Source organism: Molothrus ater, chromosome 5 (genome assembly GCF_012460135.2).
Source record: "Molothrus ater isolate BHLD 08-10-18 breed brown headed cowbird chromosome 5, BPBGC_Mater_1.1, whole genome shotgun sequence".
Lineage (NCBI taxonomy): Eukaryota > Metazoa > Chordata > Aves > Passeriformes > Icteridae > Molothrus > Molothrus ater.
The window spans coordinates 55,396,047-55,417,577 of record NC_050482.2 but is presented as its reverse complement, the minus strand read 5'-3'; the positions used below and the strand labels follow the sequence as shown (position 1 = coordinate 55,417,577).

At 43.3% G+C, this 21,531-nt stretch overlaps 1 protein-coding gene across 1 annotated transcript; it reads left to right on the top strand.

The window, feature by feature from the left end:
• The first annotated feature begins 524 nt into the window (after positions 1-524).
• On the top strand, positions 525-13,021 carry NDUFA9 (NADH:ubiquinone oxidoreductase subunit A9). The gene is made up of 11 exons (XM_036404923.2): positions 525-589; positions 2,722-2,892; positions 3,679-3,776; positions 3,964-4,055; positions 6,397-6,538; positions 7,285-7,387; positions 7,761-7,828; positions 7,965-8,041; positions 9,457-9,552; positions 11,349-11,415; positions 12,750-13,021. The coding sequence occupies exons 1-11, from the start codon at positions 550-552 to the stop codon at positions 12,915-12,917; spliced, it is 1,122 nt and encodes a 373-aa protein (XP_036260816.1). The 5' UTR covers positions 525-549; the 3' UTR covers positions 12,918-13,021.
• Positions 13,022-21,531: the final 8,510 nt, after the last annotated feature.

The following is a 21,531-nucleotide window of genomic DNA, read 5'->3' as shown; positions in this document are numbered from 1 at the left end:
CACATCGCCATCGTATGGTCAGTTTTATGAGCGCTGAGAGTGCCAAGGGAAAAGCCAGGCTTTCATCCTCCCCTTGCGTCTGCAAACAGGCCAAACACACAGGTGACTCGCACTTTCCTTCTCAGCTATGCACAGCATCACATCCACCGCTAATCCAAAACTGTCCAGGTGGGGGCCGGGCTCTGCTCCCAAGGAGCAAGGCACAGGACAAGAGGAAACAGCCTCAAGCTACGCCAGGAAAGGCTCGGGTTGGACACCACGAAGCATTCCTGCACTTTAAGAAGAACTTTTTCTTGGACATTGGAATAGGCTGCCCAGGCTGGCGATGGAGTTATTGTTACACCCTGAGGTGTTAAAGGAAACAGCAGAGGCACCGCTCAGTGACACAGCCCGGCTAATACAGCAACCTCCACAACCTCCCCCACGCTCATGAGTTCCGGGACTTCAATCACCTCGGCAGCCCCTGAGGGGCCCCGCGGCCCCGCCCTGCGCAGCCGCGCTGCGCTCGCGGCCTCGCGCACGCGCCGCCCCGCCCCGGGAAGACACAAGATGGCGGCGGCGACGCGCGGGCTGCGGCTGCCAAGGGCAGGTGAGTGTCAGCCCCGCCGGGCCCCTCACGGCTCCGCTGTGCCCACCGCCCTCAGCCAGCTCGGCCCGCCCGTGCGGCTCTGCCCCGGCCCGGGACACGCTCTGCTTCTGGCTCTGCGCGAGGGGAGCTCGCACTGCAGCGGCTGGAAAGGAGCTGCCGAGAATTTTTCCGGGGGCGCGGAAGTGATCGTGTTTGTGCCTCCCCTCTCCTTAGGGAGCTTGGGATTGGAGCGCAGAGGGCTCGGGATGTAGCTGCGGGTGTCGCGCTGGGGCTGTCACTGCCCTATAGCTAAAAGCTTGGATTCCTTTTGCGGTTTCTTAGGTGACTCTGACCTTTGGGCCATGATCTATGGTAAAGTTCAGCTACCAATATTATATTTAAAGCGTGTATTTGAGTCTTTGATTCTGTTTAAACTGATTCTGCCCAGAGTCTTAGATTAAGTAGCATGGGAGATGGCACAACGGGTTTTGTGGGTAAAGGGCAGGGAGGAATTTAATATCCTTTTAATGGGAGCAGTGTGTTCTTTATTTACCTAGGTGGCTGTCAGACTGCCTTCCAGGACAAAATGAGAGATGTGGTGTCTTTTTCCAGTTTGTGGGCTTGGGAGAGAATGGGGATAGACAAACTTTTGGGTAGAGAAAAAGGTGCTTTGGGTTCACGGCAGATATTTGAGCTTTAATTCATAGAATGACAGAATTATTTGGATTGGAAGGGACTCTTAGGATCATCTAGTTCCAACCCCCTGCCATGGGCAGGGGCACCTTCCACTATCCCAGGTTGCTCAGAGCCCCATCCAGCCTGGCCTGGAACACTGCCAGGGATGGGGCAGGCACAGCTGCTCCAGAAAATGCAATTTAAAGTAATGATTGGGCATATAGCCATAGCTGGTGATAATTTAGGGTAGCCAGACCTTATAGACTTATGGAACAAGGAAAATTGCTCATCACTAAATACCTTATAGCGTAAGATAAGCACAGCAGGGGAATTCACAAAAGTGGGAGAATACAAGACAGTAATTAGATATTATTTGTTGGTATGGTAATGATATTATGAAGAGCCTGCCACCAATAATTTTTGCAGAAGTAACAGCAAGGAAGCTACTGAGTTGTTGGAAGCTGTAAAGTATTGCTGATTTTTTAACTTTCAGTGGCTCTCAAACTGTCTTTCAGGACAAAATTGGAGATGCAATATCTTTTTCCAGTTTGTGGGGTATGGAGAGAACAGGGATAGACAGACTTTTGGGTAGCGAAAGACCTCCTTCAGGTGCTGAAATCTGGTTGGACTTTCTGGTTGGAGCTCTGCCAGCTGAGGTGACGGAATATCATTTATGCCTCTACACCCCCTATCCTTTTGATCTTCTGAACATTGTGGTTGCAATGTCAGTGCCCCTGTGTAACTGGTAATTCCTAACCACATTGGGATAAAACCTTCTTCAGCGTGCACATGTCAGGATGTCAGGTTGCTCCCAATCCCATCCAGCCTGGCTTCGGACTCTTCCAGGGATAGGGCAGCCACAGCTTCTCTGGGCAACCTGTGCCAGGACCTCAGCACCCTCACAGGGAAGAATTTGTTCCTGATATCCTATCCTATACCTCCTCTCTGTCAGTGTGAGGCCATTCCCCCTTGTCCTGTCACCACATGCTCTTGCATATCAGTATCCTGATGATGTCCTGCCTCTGTGGCTCCCAAGTTTTCCTAGCTGCTTGAGGAAAGGAACAGTTTTGAGGCAGTATGCCATGTATCATGGATCTGGCTCTTTGCATCTCTCCCTCTCTCCTTGCTTCAGAGCTGTGATACAGGAGGAATGCTTCCTCTGCTATATTTTATATTTTTACTGAGTATTCTTTACTTGCTTCGCCTTAAACTCGCAGTGAGCTTTACTTGCTCTTTAAGAACTGATAACCTTTGTTTGCTCTTTCCCTGTCTCAGTTTGGTCCTTAACTTTACCGGCAACTTCCCAGGCCTGCTCCCCTCTGACCTCTCCAAATGTCTCTGAAACAACAGTCTATAAAAAGGCTTGGCATGGGATATTAGAGAAAAAGGATCTGTGATGAGAAAACCAATATAAGCTATGAGTTAGCAGTGCTGAATCCCAATTAATGTCCCAAAATCTCTCCTGTTCCGTGTTGCAGGCCATGGAATTTCTGTCCTGACTGCAGCACCGTCGGTATTGCAGCAGCACCGGCAGGTCCATCACGCCGTGATCCCTCATGGGAGAAGTGGAAGATCCTCTGTCAGTGGCATTGTGGCCACTGTCTTTGGAGCCACAGGTTTCCTGGGACGATATGTTGTCAACCGCTTAGGTAATGCTCACCAGGAGTACTGATTAAAGAAACTACCCAAAAAAATGTTTAACTAAACCAATTGGTCTCTAGGTTGCAGGGTGATGGAGAAGTTTTTGGCATTGTGGATCTTAAAAGTGTTTTGCAGTCTGCCTAAGTTCCAGTATGTGACAAGTAGTAAAAAGTGTTTTAATCAAGGAAATTTTGGAGCTTTCAAAGATTAAGGTCATTAAAACAAGTCCTACCCCTCTGTAGAATGCAAGTCTGAGGAAATCTACAGCATGTATTTGATTCTTCTGGCTTTAGCCTTATTAGGACATTTTACTAAAGGTTTGCAGGAGTTTGATTGGAATTCTTTAAAATTGCCCTTTTGAATTTAAATTTTGGAAAATAACTCATGCTGCTTTTTTCCCCTCCTTTTCATGCAGCTTACAAAATGTAAATATCCTCGTAAATGTTCCTTGTAGGTATTGTGCTCTGGTTATTGGACACACCATTTTTGTTTTGTTTGTTAATGAGTCTTGTTAATGAGTTAATAACTCTTGTTAATGAGTTTGTTAATGAGTAATTTTGTCTTACAGGCCTAAATATTAAGGAAAAGATCCTATTTAAGAATTTGAATTATGTAGGTTCAAGAAGAACCTTAGTTCTGTTCTACTTTTAGCTTTGCAGATACGCATTCAAGATACCTATGTCTAATTGTAGTGCTTTAATGCCAGGGGGAAAAGGGATTTTTGTTTATTCAGAAATTCATCTACTTAAAGGGACGTATTTGTTTGAAACTTTGGGGGTTTTGTGGCCCTTTAGGTCGCATTGGCTCTCAAGTCATCATCCCCTATCGCTGTGATCAGTATGACCTGATGTATCTGCGGCCCATGGGTGACCTGGGGCAGCTTCTCTTCATGGTGAGTCTGGCTTGAGATCAATCACAAAGCCCTGGCTGTGCAAGGCAGCCAGGTAATCCATCCTTCTCAAAGACACAGCTCCAGCTGTTGTTTAGCCTCTAAATGGAAATGGTGTGAAAGAGCTTGCTTTGGTGATGCCTATTTACACATTATCTCATCTTTTCCCCATTTGATACTCTGCTTGCAGGAGTGGGACTGTAGGGACAAAGATTCCATCCGAAGAGCCGTGGAACACAGCAATGTGGTCGTTAATCTTATTGGAAAGGAATGGGAAACAAAGTAATTTTCTTTTTCTTTATTTTCTTATATGCGATAGATTTGCACCAGTTATCGTAGCCATGTTTTACAGCATGTGTGTGCAGTGATGTTGCCATTGTTCTTGGCTTCTGGGAAAAGGCAACCCCAAGATTTTGCATATAAAATTTCTTAAAAAGGTTAACTCCAGTCCTGTTTGTGATCTGCTTTGGAAAAGTGCATTCTTTCCACAGTTTTCCAGTGTACAGCTTTTGTTCTGTCAGAAAAATGAAATGTGCTATTTTCACATACTTAGTGAGTGTTCCCTGAGTGCCTTCCTATAGATGACAGAGCCTCACCAATTTTTTATATTTATATTTACATTGACAAATCATATTTACATTATATTTGCATTTACATTATCATAGAAGTAAGATTTCATCCTGTCACTTGGACATAGTGATGAGTGCTAGAATGCCTGCTAGAAAGAGCCATGATCAAACAGGAATAGCTGATGGAGAGTTGGTTATTAAGTTGATCATTAAGATTATGACTAATAACTTCATTCCTTGGTAGAATTTTGGGACAGACAATATTAGCTACAGAAGCGTTCTTTAAAAATAGTTTCTAAGAATAGGTTCTTTTTGAAATCCATTTAAAAATTCCCATATTTTAGGTTAAAAAGACCTGTAACAGCCACCTTCAGGGTGTGTGTGTGTTCATGCAATTATGTCCATTTTATTTAAAGCCTTGTGCAGAACTGCCAGACAAAAATTTAGTAGTGAGATTTGCCTTTGTGCAGTGCATAATTTTTGCTCTGGTAGTAGACAGAAACAAACATAGATATCAGTTTCATCTCTGATCACCTAATGCTTTTGTTGCCCTTTTTTTTATGAACAGCCTTTTGATGTTCAAAATTTCTGGTCTTGTGTAAAAGGTGTGATTTATAGAAAAGACAGTTTATTTTATTGTTAAAAGGAAGTATGAGGACAACAACAAAAAGTTTCATTCTGTTTAAAAACCCCCTTGTTCTCTGTGCAGTTTCAATAGATTTAAACGGACTAGTCTTGGTCCATGTTTAAAACTTTTGGACATTACAGAACTTAACCACTGTGTGGCACACATGTTTTAATCACGTGTTTTGTGCATGTGGCTATCAGTGGTGGTGCTGAAACCCTGAGATCGAGTTGTCTGGTTTGTTAAACACGAGGTCAGAGTAACTGTTGTAATCATCCCAGAGCCTGTGAAAAACTTGTCCAGAAAGAAAAGTAAAATTAGATGGAGAGATCAGACAAAAAAAGCAAAGCCTACCATGAAATATTTTCTTCCTTGCTTTGTACTTGTGTCCAGGCTCCTCTGTGTGTACTATGTTGTTTGAAACTCCATGGTTACGGAAGGGATGTTGTTCTTGTGTGTTTCTAAATCTATTTTGGTGAGCAGAAAAGGAGTGATGGTTCCCAGGATCAGATTAGTTATTGAAGGCTCAAAAATAACTTCATATTTTTAAGCCTTTCTTTGGGTTCCAGTGGGATCTGAAGAGCTGTTGGAGGATATAAGGACACAGAGGGAGGTGTTTGGATAAGATATTTGTTACCCAAAGCAAATGGTCAAGATGCAGGAGTGCCTACAGGGACAATACAACAACATGAGAAGCCAATTATTTTTCTTGCAATTTTGGAATTGTTGGCAGTTCTGCATGGAGACAGAGCTTCTGTATTGATCTTGATGAGATACCAAACTGGTTGACAGTATAACCCTCTAATTTAGGCCTCTTGAATATCATACAGTAAGGGGAGGATTTCTTGCTTCTCCTGGAAGTCCCTTTCAGCTCTGAAATGGTTCTAAATGCTCTGACAAATTATTTTTCCATTTGCATGAGCACCTCTGTGTTCTCTGGTTTGTTTTTTTCTTCTTCTCCCCTGCCAAGCATCTACCCTGATTTGTGCTCCTCAGAAATTTCAAGCTTCTTTGTAGTGTAATTAGGTGTGTCAAATCAAGGCAAATTTTGGACAGGATTTGTGAAAACGTAGCCTTACTCAGAGTTAAAGATGCAGGAGAGCTTCTTTTAATAAATATAGCCTGTTTTCACTTTTACTAGGAGTTTTCTCTTTGTCACAGACAAGTGGACAAGAGGATTTTTCATACTGATTTAATCTTACCAGGTGAAAGGGCAGAGAAGCTAAAATTGAAGATTACAGTTGCAATTTCACTTTCCTCTAATTTTTATTATATGAAGAGTCCATCATGAAGGGAAATTTTGTTTCTAAGACTGTCAGTGTAGGTTTCTGATAATGCATTCAAGTAATATGTAATAATTGCTTTTTGGCTGAGTGGCAGCCATTGTTGATTGCTCTTAAAGTAATGTTTGGGTCTTGCCTTGCTTTAGAAACTTCAAATTTGAAGATGAATTTGTAAATATTCCTCAAAGTATCGCAAAGATAAGTAAGGAAGCTGGTGTGGAAAAATTCATTCATATCTCTCACCTGAATGCTAGCATGAAGAGTCCCTCCAAATACCTCAGGAACAAAGTAAGTCTGTAGTCCGCTTAAATGTATTTCTTGAGAACGTACTTTGTATTTGGTTTGGGTTTGGTTTTGGTTTTTCCCCCCCCAGCTGGGGCTGTTTGAAGGACATCAGTGTATGAATTTACTACATGCTATTTTCTGCAGCTGAGAAATGTTTGGGCTTTCTGTGAGACCTTTATCTTAGTGCAGCATCTTGAGGATCAAATGCCTTGGATATAAATCATTTTTGTGCTACTGATTGCATCACTTCTTTCAGTTCTGCTGTCGCAGACATCTTTTCATTAAAATCCTTTTATTAGGATTTTTTCCTGCTGAGAAGCTGACAAGTTTCAGCAACAAAATGTAAGCAATGATTATCTGCTGCTGTGGAATGCAATAGGTCCACCTGTGATTGGCCCATCTTGGATGTTTATAATTAATGGCCAATCAAGGCCAAGCTATCTCAGACAGAGTCCGAGACAGCTGGCTTTTGTTATCATTCTTTTCTATTCTATTCTTGGCTAGCCTTCTGAGATGAACCTTTTCCTTCTATTTCTTTTTAGTATAGTTATAATGTAATATATATATATCATAAAATAATAAATCAAGCCTTCTAAACATGGAGTCACCATTCTCGTCTCTTCCCTCATCCTGAAAACCCCTGTGACCACTGTCACCTTCTGGAGTCAAGGATGCCTTCTGTTATGAAATGCATCTACTTCTGCTTGGTTTAGCATGGATGTAATGAATGTGTTTGTTTTAATTGATAGGCTGTTGGAGAGGAGGCTGTGAGGGAAGAATTTCCAGATGCTGTAATTCTGAAGCCCTCTGAGATGTTTGGGAGAGAGGACCGATTTCTCAATCATTATGCAAGTAGGTACTCTTGAAATAATAAACCCATGTATGATTTGTGTAACTGCCTATAGAGAAAAGAGAGAAAATGGATGGGATTTGCTTCTGAAAAGCAGGTGTGTTCTTATCAGCTATGTGTGGGATGTACAGCATCATACTAACTTCTCATCTCTTGACAGAATTCTTTCTCAATCTAGTTAGATGTTGCTCTTTGTTTTTTTTTTTGTAATCATTTTATTTTGGGGGAGGGTGTACTGACCCACTCTAAGGAAACAGCAAATGCAGCCCTCTCATTACTGTTAATACGAAAACTAAATGTGTCTTGAAAAAAATGCTGCTGCAATTGGCTGGGAGTTCTTCCCAATCCTAATGATTTTCTCTTTTTTCCCATCAGACATGCGTTGGTTTGGTGGTGTCCCTCTTGTTTCTCTGGGCAAAAAAACAGTGAAGCAACCAGTCTATGTAAGTTTTCCATGAAATCCCAATCCCAAATCCTTGGTGGGTGGATGTGTCAGTCTGTAAACCACCTCTGAAAGAAGAGTTGTGTGCATGTATTCCTGTTTTCTCTTGGTAACTTGTCAGAATTTGTTCCTCGCAGGTAGTTGATGTAGCAAAGGCAATTATTAATGCAATTAAGAATCCTGATGCAAAAGGAAAAACATATGCCTTGGCTGGGTAAGTCACTTTTTCTGATTCTAATTAACTGTAGTACATCTTTTTAGTGTAATTTTTTGGCATGCTGCACAGTACATTTTATTTCTCCATCCATGCACACAGTTTGAGCTGCAATAAATTCCACCTCCTTTTTGGGAGGAAAAATGGCTCAAGCTCTTACTGTGAGTACTTTGAAAATCCTAATCTGGGCCCCACTGCATTTCATGTCATGTATGTGTACACAAATAAGTAGGCAGCTTGGGAAACATGCTAGACAATATGGATTTGGGGAAAATTCTGGTAAAGCTGTATGGAAACCACCTGGAATTAGAATGGCTTAGAGGCAGTGGATGTACAGTTAGAGACTGGATTTACAGGTTGGCCAGAGAAACTGTAGCTGCCCCATCCCTGGAAGTGTTCAAGGCCAGGTTAGATGGGGCTCTGAGCAGCCTGGGATAGTGGAAGGTGGGGATAGAATGAGATGGTTTTAAGGTCCCTTTCAATCCAAACCATTTTATGGCTCTCTGATCTCTTGGAACTTTTCTGGAGAACATGTCAGTTGAAGGCTCAGTTTTCATGCTTGCATTCTTAGACCTTGGCATCTGTGAGATCCTGCGTTTATCAAACTGCTCAGCAGTGTGCTCTTGTGGTGTCATGGAACTTTTCAGAATGTTTTGGAATGGCAGCAAATTGCCTGGAAGGCCAAGGGAGATACCTGACAGCTCAGTCTGAGCACATCTAGATAGCCTAAAACGCCAAGGCAGGATCTGAACAAGAAAGGATTGGAAATTCCCAGTGGTTTGTGTTACTCTTAGGCAAGTGGATGGAAGACTGACTGCTTCATTCTCTTCGTCTTGAGAGAGGGGGAATGCATTTTTTGGACAGTTCATCTTGCTTTTAAATAGAACAAAATACTCTTAGTCAGTTAAAGGCAAGTGAATCAATTTCCCCGCAGCCATTTCCTACCATAGATGGAATGTCTTGTTAATAAAGCATCCTTAATTCTCCATTTCTGGCTTCCAAGTGGGCTTGAACAAATTCCTCTCACAGTGATGGAAGTCTTGGAGTTCAGAATTGGAGTCAGCATGGAAGGAGGCACATTCAGGTGTGCTTTCATAGCACACAGAAACACTTCGTCCAGTGTGGTTGTGGTGGGTTAGCCTTGGCCAGCAGCCAAATGCCCACTGTTCCTTTCTGCCAAATCCTTTCCATGATTTTCCCCAGCTCCAGGATGGGCCTTTCCAAAGGCTGCAGTCCTACAGGATAAACCTCCTACCTGTGAGCCACAGGGGAATCTCTGCAGGCAAATTATTTGGATTGAAGAAACAGGCTTTTTGTTGCCTTGGGGGTGGAGGGTTTAAAATTGTTTTTCTTCTCTGGTGCTAATATTGCAGTGTAGCTGACTGAGGTGTGATGTTTGCTGCGTTCCCTTCCAGGCCTCACCGGTACCTCCTGTACGACATGGTCGAGTACATTTACGCTGTTGCCCACCACCCCTTCATTCCCTACCCGCTGCCACGGCCTCTCTACCAGTAAGTGGGACCCTAATTCAATAAGCTCTTGGCAGCACAGAAGCATAAATACCTGTTGCATGGGTTACTTACTCTGCCCAGTTGTTATTAAAGTGGTGGGGCTGCAGAAGTTGCCTTTCCTGAGGTACTTGTTAGCCAGTTTTGAGCCTTCAGCTCGGGGACAGGCCTGCATTTGATGAACTGGTATGTGAAATGCATGCTTGTAGTGAACTTAACATAGCTGTTCATTCCAGAGTAATTTCTCCCTGCCATCTAGGGACAGGGTGAGAGGACATAGCCTCAAGCTGCACCAGGGGATGCTCAGGTTGGACATCAGGAAAAATTTCTTCACAGAAAGGGTGGTTGAACACTGGAATGGGCTGCCCAGGGAGATGTTGAAGAAACAACTGGACATGGCACTCTGTGGTCTGGTCTGGTTAACAAGGTGGTGATCAGCAAAGGTTCGACTTGATCATCCTGGAGGTCTTCTCCTACCTAAGTCATTCTGTGATTGAATGGCTTTGCTGAGCCAAGAAGTAGCAAAAGGTCCTAATTCAATAAAATTAGTAGCAAACCAAATGATTTTTAACAATACCACAAGGAAAATCTGTGTGTATGTTGCTGACTGCAGACCCTGACAGATTTTTTTGCACAATCTTAAGGATCTGCTACTGAACCTGGGCCTGGTCCTTAGAGAATAATCACATCTTTTTGAAGAGCTACCCCAAACAATAAATGCCATTTCAGCAGTTGCCCTCAGCACAATGGGGCTGTGTTATTATTTGGCACACTGGTCCTCCTTGTTTTTAGTACAATGCAAATTAACAAGCTTAATCAGTCACCAGAGTTAGAACCCTCATAGCAGTACGACTCAGCATTGGATCCATGGAAGTGCTGATGGATAACACTGAGAACATCCTAAACTATTGTGGCTGTTCCTCTATTGGCTGTAAGAGGCACCAGGCACATGGCTCTGGTGACACAGAGCAGCTTGTTAGAAAGGTGATATGTGGGTGCTTCTTAGTTTCATTCACATTTGCTGCAGTCCATGTTCTTCTTTTTTATTTATGGGCTGAACTAAGTGATAGTTCATATTTTTGAGAAAAGAATGCACCTAAAAGGCAGATGAGCTTGGTTGTGTTTATGTGCACTAACTCAGTAACAGCCTAATCTGCCAGGTGAGCACTGGAGCAAGTCCTCCCTGTTCAGTGAGAGATTCTGCTGTTGGTCCTGAGACACTGAGCAAGAACTGTAGCATTATTTTCTTTTCCCTGTCAGGGGAAACTTCATTTCTGAAAACTGTGGATACCCCAATCCTCACCCTTTTTGTAGATTGCTCCAGATTCCACCAGCTTGTTTGTGTTGCTGATAACTCATTTAATTGTCAGCAGGTGTGTTTTCTCCTAGAGGCATTGAATCCAACATCATGACTAATTGGATTGCTGCCTACACTGGCAGGGAACAGAGTTTGAATGAAAGGCAGGGGCAAGACTCAGCCCTCTGCTGTGTGGGGAATTGGATGGGGGATTTACTTTCCTTACCCACTAATGCTCATTTTAACTTCTAGAGATCTCCTTCTTCATTCCATCCAAAGTAAAACAATACAAGATCCAATAATTCAGGAACAGTTAATTACCAGAAACACAACTAAGAACTTGGTGGCTGGCACATCTAGTGCTATAATGAACTCAGAGCTTGCAAGAAGAGCTTCAGAACAAGCTCTTGCTCACCATCTATTAAATCTGAAATAGTTTTTACTGGATTTCTATGTATCTGGATGAATGACTGCACTTTTGCAATATTTCTTCTGTTTACAGTTTAGTTGCAAGATTCTTTGAGATGAATCCATTTGAACCATGGTTGACACGGGACAAGGTGGATCGGGTAAGTGTGGGACCAGCCAAAAATCCCTCTTGGGAAATGTTTCATTTTGCATTTTTAACTCGCACTTGAGTTTTGCTTTCCCCAAAACCACATGGAATAGAAAAAAGTGGAGATTGGATGAGCAAAGTGAGGGGGGGGCAGTGCTCCCCACTCTTAGTCAGTTTAGGTATCTCTAGATGCACTAAAATCACTTCTATCATCCAGGGAATGGTGTTTTTAACAACTGAAGTTGAACTGACACCCTGCACACATTCCAAAATCTCGCTTAACATTCAAGTGTTTCCTGGGAGAACGCTGCCACTTCATGTTTATTCCTGACTTCTCAGAATGTTTCACTGGGGGTGGAGAAATAAGTTGCAAAAAACCAACTGCAAGCAAGGAAAAAGTAGGAATTGGCAAGTATTAGTGTCAAAATTTGGCATATGTGTAGGCTAGCAAAGATAGTCATGTATATTCCCTAAACTTTCTGCTTTCTGAATTTTAGAGTGACTCTCCCTCCTGTTTTGCAGCATTGGAATTTCAATATATTTTGTTATAACACAATATCAATTGCCTACTTAACCTGATTGTCCCCCAGGATATAATTGTAATGTCTCCAAAAACCTTTCTTCAGCTGTCTTCGTAGTTTCTTCCATTACATTTCATAAAATAAGCCTACACCAAATCACTAAACCTGCTGCAAGTCAGCTGTAGTATAGGTAGTGTAAGAAGGAGTTTCTGCATGTAATTTCTGGGTCTGATTGTTCCTCTTTCTAAGCTTTTCTTCCTTAAATAATCTGTACAATATTAGATGTGTTTGATTCAAAAGACCTTTCAAGGAACACCAGCATAAGAGAAATCTCTGTTTTCTATGGGTTGCATATATGGTAATAGAATTAACTATGGTAATAGAATCAGCTATTTGTACAGAGCCATGTTCTAAACCATAAACAGAGCAAAACCATCTACCAGAGGTGATAATTCAACACAACATTTTCTTGACAAATCAAAATATCCATAATTGGAGTTCAAGTATAGCCTTGGAGTTCTGCTTAATTTTGCTGTTGCAATGCAGTAACGTCCCTGATAAGGTATGGAGAATAAAGGAAGGCACTTCCTGCATGGTATTTATTCCTGAATTAAAGCCTGAAGGACTTCTTGCTGGATACAGAATACCTGTACCTCCTGTTGGAAATCTTGGTACTCAAGACCTTGTGTAATTATGCCACAGTTCTGTTTGAATCTTTCTTCTTCCTCTACTTGTTTTGGCAGGAGAATAATTGCATTGGGTGTAAAGCTGTTCATTTCAAACGAATTATCTTTTTTTTTCCTTACCCTCCCCATTCTTGTTGAAGTTTCACACAACAGACATGACATTTCCTGACCTTCCTGGTTTTGAAGAGCTGGGAATTGAACCAACCCCCCTGGAACAAAAGGCCATCGAAGTCCTGCGCCGTCACCGCAGGTTCCGCTGGTTGGACGCTGAGCTGGAGGAAGCAAAGCCAAAAACACAACCCATGTAACAGCTGGCAAGGGGGATACTTAAAGCTTCTTAAACTGCCTTTGGATGACCCAACTTCTTTGGAGAACTGTGTACATACTGAGTAAAATGTATTAATCATGTAAACTCTATTTCACCAGTGTTGTCTTTTCAGTTAAGGGGGGACTGTCACTGCAATGTGTATTTTCTCTCTGCCACAGAAGCAAATAATATGGTTCCTTAGCTGGTGAGCATTGTAATGTTTTGAATGTTGGGACTAGAGGGAATATGCTGTAACACTTGTCCCTTTCTCCCTTGGCTCTCAAAGCAAATGTATCACTGAGCTTTAGGTGCTCAAATAGTTTCAAGAGTGTTGCAGTTCAGGACTAGGTCATCCAGAACGTGCCCTTTCCAGTAGGAATTGCTGGGAATGCTGCCTATTCAGACTACGAGATCTCAGACAAAGCCCTGGTTTTAAGTTTTTGACTCTTCTGAACTTGATTTTCTGCTCTGAACATGGCTCTTAAAGAAAGTGACAGTCTCCTTTCAGGGAGTTGTAGAGAGCCACAAAGTCACTGAGCCTCCTTTTCTCCAGGTTAAACACCCCCAGCTCCCTCAGCTGATTGCTGTAGCCAGAGAACAGGATCTCTCACTCTTTCTGTATTGCCAAAGTACAGTGAAACTCCTGGACAAAGTGTTTCTCAGATTTCAAGAGCTTCCGCATCAAAACTGCTGCTGCTAATGTTTACTCTGAGAAAGAGGTCGGCTCTTGTGAATTTTTTGATGCTGCCTTTGAAGGAAGTATTAAATTTGGCTCTCTCATGGATTGTTTATTTTTCTTTTGATAACATAAGTTCAAAAGCTAGAGCAAACTGGAAGTGAAGTGCATATTAGTAATTTGAGCATAAATTTTTATTATTTTTGACTGCCAGCTTTTCTCTATCAGACCCTAACTCTGTAGTCTTATTAGCACTCATTTGCTAAGTGTGGCCCCGATCTTGATTTATTGCACATTGCTCACGTCCTGCTGTGAAAGCACTCATGTTCCTGAGCTGCTTCAGAAGAGTATAGAGAGATGCAATTATCACATAGCCCTGCACAGCTAACGAGCAGTTTCCATTTTCAGATAGCAAAGTGCTGCAGGAAAAGCTGGCAAAGGCAGTGTTGGAATGTGAGGTGCCAGTTCTGGAAATGTTTACCGTGGTGCAGTGATTTATTTTTCCCGCCCCCCTCATTCAAAGCACAGCTTTTCCAGTTGCACCACTGAGCTCTCCTATAGGATCTTAATTCAAACAGCCATTAGAGAGTGGGAAAGGGGTGAATATCCATGAGAAATTTACTTGAAGCAGCTGTTCCACATCAAGAATATGGGTAAAGTGGAGCATCACACTGCAATACTTTGCCTTACACAGCACTTCCCCTTCCCACCTTGCAGAAACTATGCTGTGATTTCTCCTAAGTTAGCTTTCTGTAGCAATTCCCTTATTTTGTAATACAGCCCTGAGTACAGAATTACTGTAATCCCTAGAATTGCTAAGGTTGGAAAAGACCTCCAAAATTGTTGAGTCCAATCTTGGGTTACCACCTTGACAATTAGACCAGAGCACTGAGTGCCATACCCTGTGGTTTCTTGAACACCTCCAGGGATGGGGATTCCACAGTGTACCAGCCCCTTCCAATGCCTGAGCAGCCTTTCCATGAAGAAATTCCTGCTGATGTCCAACCTGAACCTCCTTTGGCACAGCTTGAGGCTGTTTCCTATTATCCTGTCTCTTCCTATTGGAAGCAGAGCCTGACCCTCACCTGGCTGCACCCTCCTGTGAGGGAGTTGCTGAGAGCCAGAGGGTCCTCTGAGTCTTTTTTTCTCGAGGCTGAGAAATGCTTAAGGGTTTCTCCAGTTGCTTAGAGGGCAGATTTTAGTGACTGAGAGGAGCATTCATGCTGGCAGTAATTATTCTGTAGTTACCTCTCCCTCTGTGCTGTTACTTCTTTTTCCTCTGCCTTAAGAAATGCTCATGGATACTATTCTATGAGATGAGATCAGAGGACTGATATATTTAAAGCAATCCAAATTTTGAGTAATTAATGAGAATATTATTGCAGCTTCTTTGAGGTAAGGGAGCAGAAGATGAAGGGCACTGACAAAAAAAAAGCAAAGGGAAGCCAGTGGCAGAAACTGAGAACTGTGATTGTGTGCTGCTATAGGGTTTCTTTCCGCGAATTTACTCCCTAAACACCATTCCTTCTTGGAAAAGCTTAACATCAGTTGGGCATGTTGCAAACTACAGAATGGAAATTGCCTTTCTCATCGTCACTAGGGAATGTCGGATTTTGTTATCGAGATTCTGGTTTGAAGCAGCACATGGAATCCACATCTGGAAAAACATCTCTAGCAACACAGACCTGGCTTGCACTGAATCGCCAGTAGTCGGAGCTGCTGCTTAGCAAATCCTGATCCCGGTTTTCCATTCACCTCTTCCGGAACGTCCTTCCCCAGCATTCATCCTCTGGGCTGATACAACTGATTAAAAAGCTATTAAGTACTTCCCTCCGAAGTTTCTTGTGTATAAATATCGAAAGGGGAGTGGTCAACAGCTCACTGTCCTGATGGACATCGGGGACAAGTGGTGTCCCTCAGGAGTTCATGCTGGGTCCTGTGTTATTTAATACCTTTTTTATGATGTAGCCAAAGGGATCGAGTGCACCCTCAGGAAGTTTACAGATGACACTAAAGCAGAGTTCTCACACCTTAAGGGACAGGACGCCCTCCAGAGGGACCTGTCACAGGTTGTCCAGAGAAGCTGTGGCTGCCCCATCCCTGGAAGTGTTCCAGACCAGGCTGGATAGGGCTCTGAGCAATCTGGGTTAGTGGGATGTGTCCTTGCCCATGGCAGTGTGTTGGAACAAGATGATCTTTACCCTTCCAACCCCAACCATTCTGTGATTCTGTGATTTTGGCAACTGAGGTGCATGTTCCTTGCTCTAAAACCATTGAGTTCATTTGTCTCAAGACTATCCCTGAACCTTACTATTGCAAACCTTCTCCACATGGAGGAGATGCCTCTCAGCTTCTGATCCCTGGGCAAAGGAGTCTGTACCAAGAAACAGAATCTCGGTTCTGCCAGAGGAGCACCGCAGGTGCTGTAAGGGATTTGTCCAACTGCCTGCACCACAGAAGCCTTTCAAGTGTGCTCAGGTGTGGCTGGAGGAAAGAATGGGGGCAAAGGTGACAACAAACTGCTTAAAGCAGCCCTAGGTGGGGGTGAGAGAGGTAGGTGCATGGTAAGGAGTCCGTTTGGCTCTTTCAGTGGTGGTTGTGGGAGCTCTGGTGAGCTGCTGCTTCCCTTCAGGCAGCAGTTCCTGTGGTAAGTCACTCTTTTGCCTTTTGTTATCTGAAATATTTGTTGTGGGCTTTACAGATTCAAGAATGGATGGTTTTGCAAGCTGTAGATTCAGTGAGCAGCTGAAGAATTCTCCCCTGGAGACATCTTGTTTCTTCTGGGCTTGTGTCTTGTGCTTGGCCTCTCAGGGCTATAATGGCATCAGCGCCTCATTTTGTCCCTCTTAAGGTGTTTGTGTTGTCTCTCTGCCATGGAATTAACTGTGCATAAGGCTTAAATTTATGTTTTAGTCTTTCTATGTGTGGGTAAAGTGGAGGTTTTGTTCTCTTGTTTGTGAATTTGTCTCGTCTTTGGCCAACAGGACTTTCTGAGGGAAGGGTAGAGAACAGGAGCACATATGCATTCTGTAGGTACAATTTCCTAGCTAATGTTGTTGTTAATTAAAATAAAGTTGATGCTGCCACTGCATTTTTTGAGCCTCTGAAGTCTGAGGGCAACCTGGGCAAAGCAGAGGTTGTATCCCAAGAATGTGTCAGAACAGTAATTTAGTAACACAATTGAGTGAAAATGAGAACAAAAGATGTTCGCCTGTTTCCAGTTTTGCCAGCATTTTTCTTACCTTTTCCTCCCACAACCCCATGCTTTATACCCTTACGTTGGGCTTGAGTTGGAAAGAAAGAGACACTTATTTTTCCATGCTTGTTGTTCCCAGACCACCTTATTCCTTTCTCCTGCTACATTTAGAGTATTCCCAGCCTGAACTTCAGTGCATTTATGAATCTATAACAAAAGAAGAATAACCTTTCACATCTTTGTGTCTTCTTGAAACAAGAAAAGTCTAGTTATACAGCTGTCATGGGTTGACACTGGTGCAATGCCAGTGCCCCCATGAAAATATATTCTCCCTGGTGTCTACTGTGAGATGTGATCAGAAATAGAGCAAAGCAGGCTCCAACTTAGGAATAAAGAAGAAAAACTGTATTAACCTATAACTATATGTAAAAAGAAACACAGAACTCAGAATGAAAACCTTCCAAAAACATTCCTCCTCCCCCCACCAAGTTTCCACTACATCACAGTAAGACAAAACCTTGGATTCTCAATTCAGTTACCACCCCTCAGATCATCAACTCTCAGTCCATCACCACCCTTTAGATAATCAATTCTCAGTTCATCAAGGAGAGAGGAGTCCCTCTTGTACCATAGGCTTCCCCTGGAAACACAGTTGAAACCTCTTGTGTTTCCATGTCACACATGGCACTGCACAGAGATCATTTGCCACGGTGACATCTTCCTTCCATGCCCAGTGCTCTCACCACTGCGCATGGACCAGAGCTGCTTCTAGGGTTCCTTTTAAGGATGCTTTGCCCAGTTCCAAAAAAAAAAAAATGCACAGTCTCTCACTTTTGGGACACCAATCCTCCCCAAATTCACCCTCTGGGGCCGAGGGGTCTCAAGAACAGAGATCTTCTTCTTCCCTGAAGACGGAGGGCACCACCACCCTCCTCACCCGTTGTCTCTGTTCATGCACTCCTTCACATAACATCACTGCACTCTCTTGGCTGCAAGCCATTGCCTCCCCCTAAATCCAGTCTCTGTGTCACAGGAAAAATGGTTCTGTCCTTGGCTATACAAGAAAAGTCCAGCCAAAGGCCATTCCATCATCCCTCCCACCTAAGATTCTTCTCTCTTGTGGCCCATTTCCTCTTATCTCATCTCTATCTCTCTTCTCATTCAACTCCAGGAGGATCCTCATTTGTAAGGTTTCCATCATCCAAGAAAAGGGTTAAAAATCTGAGGCTCTGTCTGTCCAGACCCTTCCATCCTGCGGGGGGCCTTCGCCTCCCCTCTCTGCCCAAAGCCCGGCCTACCTCACCCGGCCGCATGGCCTCCTCTCCCCCGCCCAGCCCGCAGCCGGGCAGGGGAGCTCTGACCTCTTTCACCAAGAGAACCCAAGAGAGCTTCCCCCTGGGAGTTCTCTGCTTTTAACCCCCTGTGTTCTCAGAGGCGTATCCATGTCCTCAGTGGCCACACCAGATGCCAATATTCAAATCTGAGCACCTATTGGTTTGACCACAGCATCCCAAAAAACTCACTTCCTTTTCAAACCAGGACAACAGCATAAATTAAAGAACAATCCCCTTCCCTATTAATTAACTTTTACTCTAAATATTTGAATTTTTTCATGCTAGTCTTCAAAAACTGGCTTCAGTCTATTTGAAATTACTAATCTGATTTGCTCAGGCCACTGACTTCGTTTTAGAACCACAGACTCATCATCCCTGGGCAGCCTATCCCAATGCTTGATAACCTTTTCTGTGAATAAATTCTTGCTGAAAAGGAGAACATTCAGAAATGCAGAGGAAATGCTTCCCTCCTTGGCTGTGTGCTCAAGCCTGCTTGGCTTTACTGTGTGTGCAGCAGGAACCCACCTTGGGAGGAAGAATTTGAAAAGGAAGAAAAGGTTTTATTCAGTAGTGTCCAGTGGAATGGAAAGAAGAGCTGGTCTGGAGACAGGAGCTATTTAAGGGCCTATTAACTGCCAGTTTCTTTAAGGGGAAACAAAGTCAGAGAACAGACAGAGTAATTTAATCTGTTGCTGGGGGATTTGATTAGTTCTGATCAAACTTTGTGTGGTGAAACTGTGATAATCAATAATAAGAGTAAAAAAAAAACAAAACTCTGCTTTCATTCACATCTTTTTTTGCTTGACTTCTCTAAAGTCAAGAGATAAATTTAGATTTACCTTTTCATTTTCCTCCCTCTTTGTGAAACTGCAGTCCTGTTGAAACATCAAGTGTGCTTGTTATGAATGGGGTACAGAGCCCTGTTTGCATCAAGTGTCCTCCAGTCAGGACCAGTGGACAATGTTGAACCAAATTGTTATTTGAATTTAATCTGTATTTTGTTAAAAGCAAGAGAAGAAAAATGGTAGTTTTCAGAAAGTTAGACGATTTACTATTGTTTTCACCTGTTTGTCTCTGTTCCTGTCCATATCACAGCACAAGTTTTCCTTTCCTATACAAAGTACAGGTAGGTCCCTTCATTCTCTGGTTCAATTTTTTTTTAAATTTGGTTGATGTTCCTGCACTTTGCTGATGCTATTTAACCTGCTGTTTATCTCTCTTCCTGTACCTATTTTCCAGTGCAGGGCATTTTGCATTAATTTTCTGGTACATAACCTGAGGGATTTTTTAAATATTCAGCAGACTGGGAGCCTTTTTCCCTTGTGCTGAGATCCAGGTGAGGTGAGGACAGAACATCCACCAGCTTGGCAATTAATTACCAGCACTGAGAGGGCTAAAGGGCAGAGCTGCTCACGGTCAGCCACCAAAAAGCTCTCAGAAAACTGTGGAAGACCAAAGACTACCAGTGACAGGGAGGATCCATCAATCCCACAGAGCAGATCAGGGTCATATCCCATCCTCTGTGCCTGGAATCTGGGGCTTTGCACGGAGCTCCCTGCTTGAAACCAAGCACTGATAGTACCTGGGTGTTCAGCTCAACTTTCTGTAGCAAATGTGATTTTAGCAATTGTTTTATACTTCAGTTACCGCTTCAACCAGTCATGGCTGTAATCTCAGATTAGATTTCAAACCACATTTTTCCTGATTTTCAGAAGACTCAGCAATACTTCAGAGCACTTCTTCCATCTGTTCACTGTGAATCTACGTGGAGTCCCTAGTTCTCCCAGACAAGGCAAAATGGTACCTGGCAGTGTGTGTTTGCCTGCAGAATTCCCCAGAAATGTGCCATCTGTTTCCAAATGCCTAAAGGATCAGCAGTAATGGCAGCAGCTTTGAAACTGAAACCACACCTTACTTGAGCCCTGCTGTGGCGGGCACACAGAGCTCTGAAGTCAGTGCTGGCTTCTCATTCTATTTGTATTCCTCTTGCAGAGGTTCAAAAGAGATTTGCAAATGTAGGTCAGTTCTGTGTGGATTATTTAACAGGAATTCTCGCTGGAAGTGTTATTTATGCAAGTGTCAGGACCCAAACCTGGGAGCTCCATGGTGCAATGGCACACATCTTCCAGCTACTGCTTCTGTGGGGAGTTTGATAAAGGGGAAATTCTTGTCATACACAGGCAGTTTGAGGAGGTATTACCAATTTGCTATAATTCAAGGAGTAGTGCTACTAGTATAATTACTAGTATAATTCAAAATGCTGTGCTAGAGCTCTACACTGACAGCCATGTCCAAAAAAGACTGAGACAAATATTTGCAAACCCTTATGAGCAACTCCATAGCATTGCCCAAGTTTGTTTTTGCACCTCCTTTAGACTTAGAATTTGTTCGTCTGCTGTTTTGTTTTTTTTTTTTTTTGTTGAAGGGGTGCAGGTGCCATTAGTGTGGATGAACTGAGGCTGGCTCCTTCTTTACCCCACCCTAGAAATGCTCCCTAATGTGTTCAGCTCAGTCTGCATCGAGTTCCATGTCTCTGGGACTGGCATGCAAGTCAGTTGGTTTAAGTAATAGCACACTGTGCTGCAATCTGCTGCATAATTATACACTTAATTAGATTCACAGTTTGCTACCTATGTCACACTGTGACAGGGCTTGCTGCTCTTTAGGGAGGGCAAAAAAACCTCATCTGCTTATAGCTCAGAAAAGCATCATAACAGTTGATTTTCTCCCTGAAGGTTTGAGTTCCTCTTAGAAGAACCTGCAGAACAGATTAAAGCTCAAGTAATTACTGTTTATTAAATGTCAGTGGTGAACACCCTGCAATTAAAATAGGCCTTTGGGCTTGCAGGGGAAAAGCCCTGAGAACAAGATGATGATGACAAACACACTCAGAGCTATGGGATAAGCAGAGAGGAAATTTCAGTGTGTGAGTTCTGAGGGACCTGTGATTGTGAGGTCTTACATGACCATCACAGATGGCCTGGGTTGGGAGGAACCTTACAGATCACCCAGTTCCAACCTCCCTACCATGGGCAGGGACACCTTCCACTATCCCAGGTTATTCTGAGCCCCATCCAGCCTGGTCTGGAACACTGCCAAGGATGGGGCAACCACAGCTTCTCTGGGCACCCTGTGCCAGGGCCTCACTATGCTCACAGGGAGGAATTTCTTCCCAATATCCCATCTAAACCTGCTCTCTGTCAGTGTGATGCCATTCCCCCTTGTCCTCTCACTCCAGGCCCTTGTCAAGGGTCTCTCTGCATCTTTCTGTAGGCTCCCTGGAAGGAGCTTCAGGCCGTGGAAGGCCACAATGAGGTTGATATCTCATGAGGTGAATCACCTTCACACAGGGTAAAGGTATGTTCTTACTTGTTATTCTACAAAATATCTCCCTTAAAAGTATCTTCCT

Excerpts from the sequence above, each read along its gene's own strand:
- NDUFA9 (XM_036404923.2), top strand. The coding sequence starts at position 550 with ATGGCGGCGGCGACGCGCGGGCTGCGGCTGCCAAGGGCAG. Across the intron at positions 2,893-3,678 it reads ATATGTTGTCAACCGCTTAG|GTCGCATTGGCTCTCAAGTC; the intron begins GTAATGCTCACC and ends GTGGCCCTTTAG. Across the intron at positions 9,553-11,348 it reads CTGCCACGGCCTCTCTACCA|TTTAGTTGCAAGATTCTTTG; the intron begins GTAAGTGGGACC and ends TTCTGTTTACAG.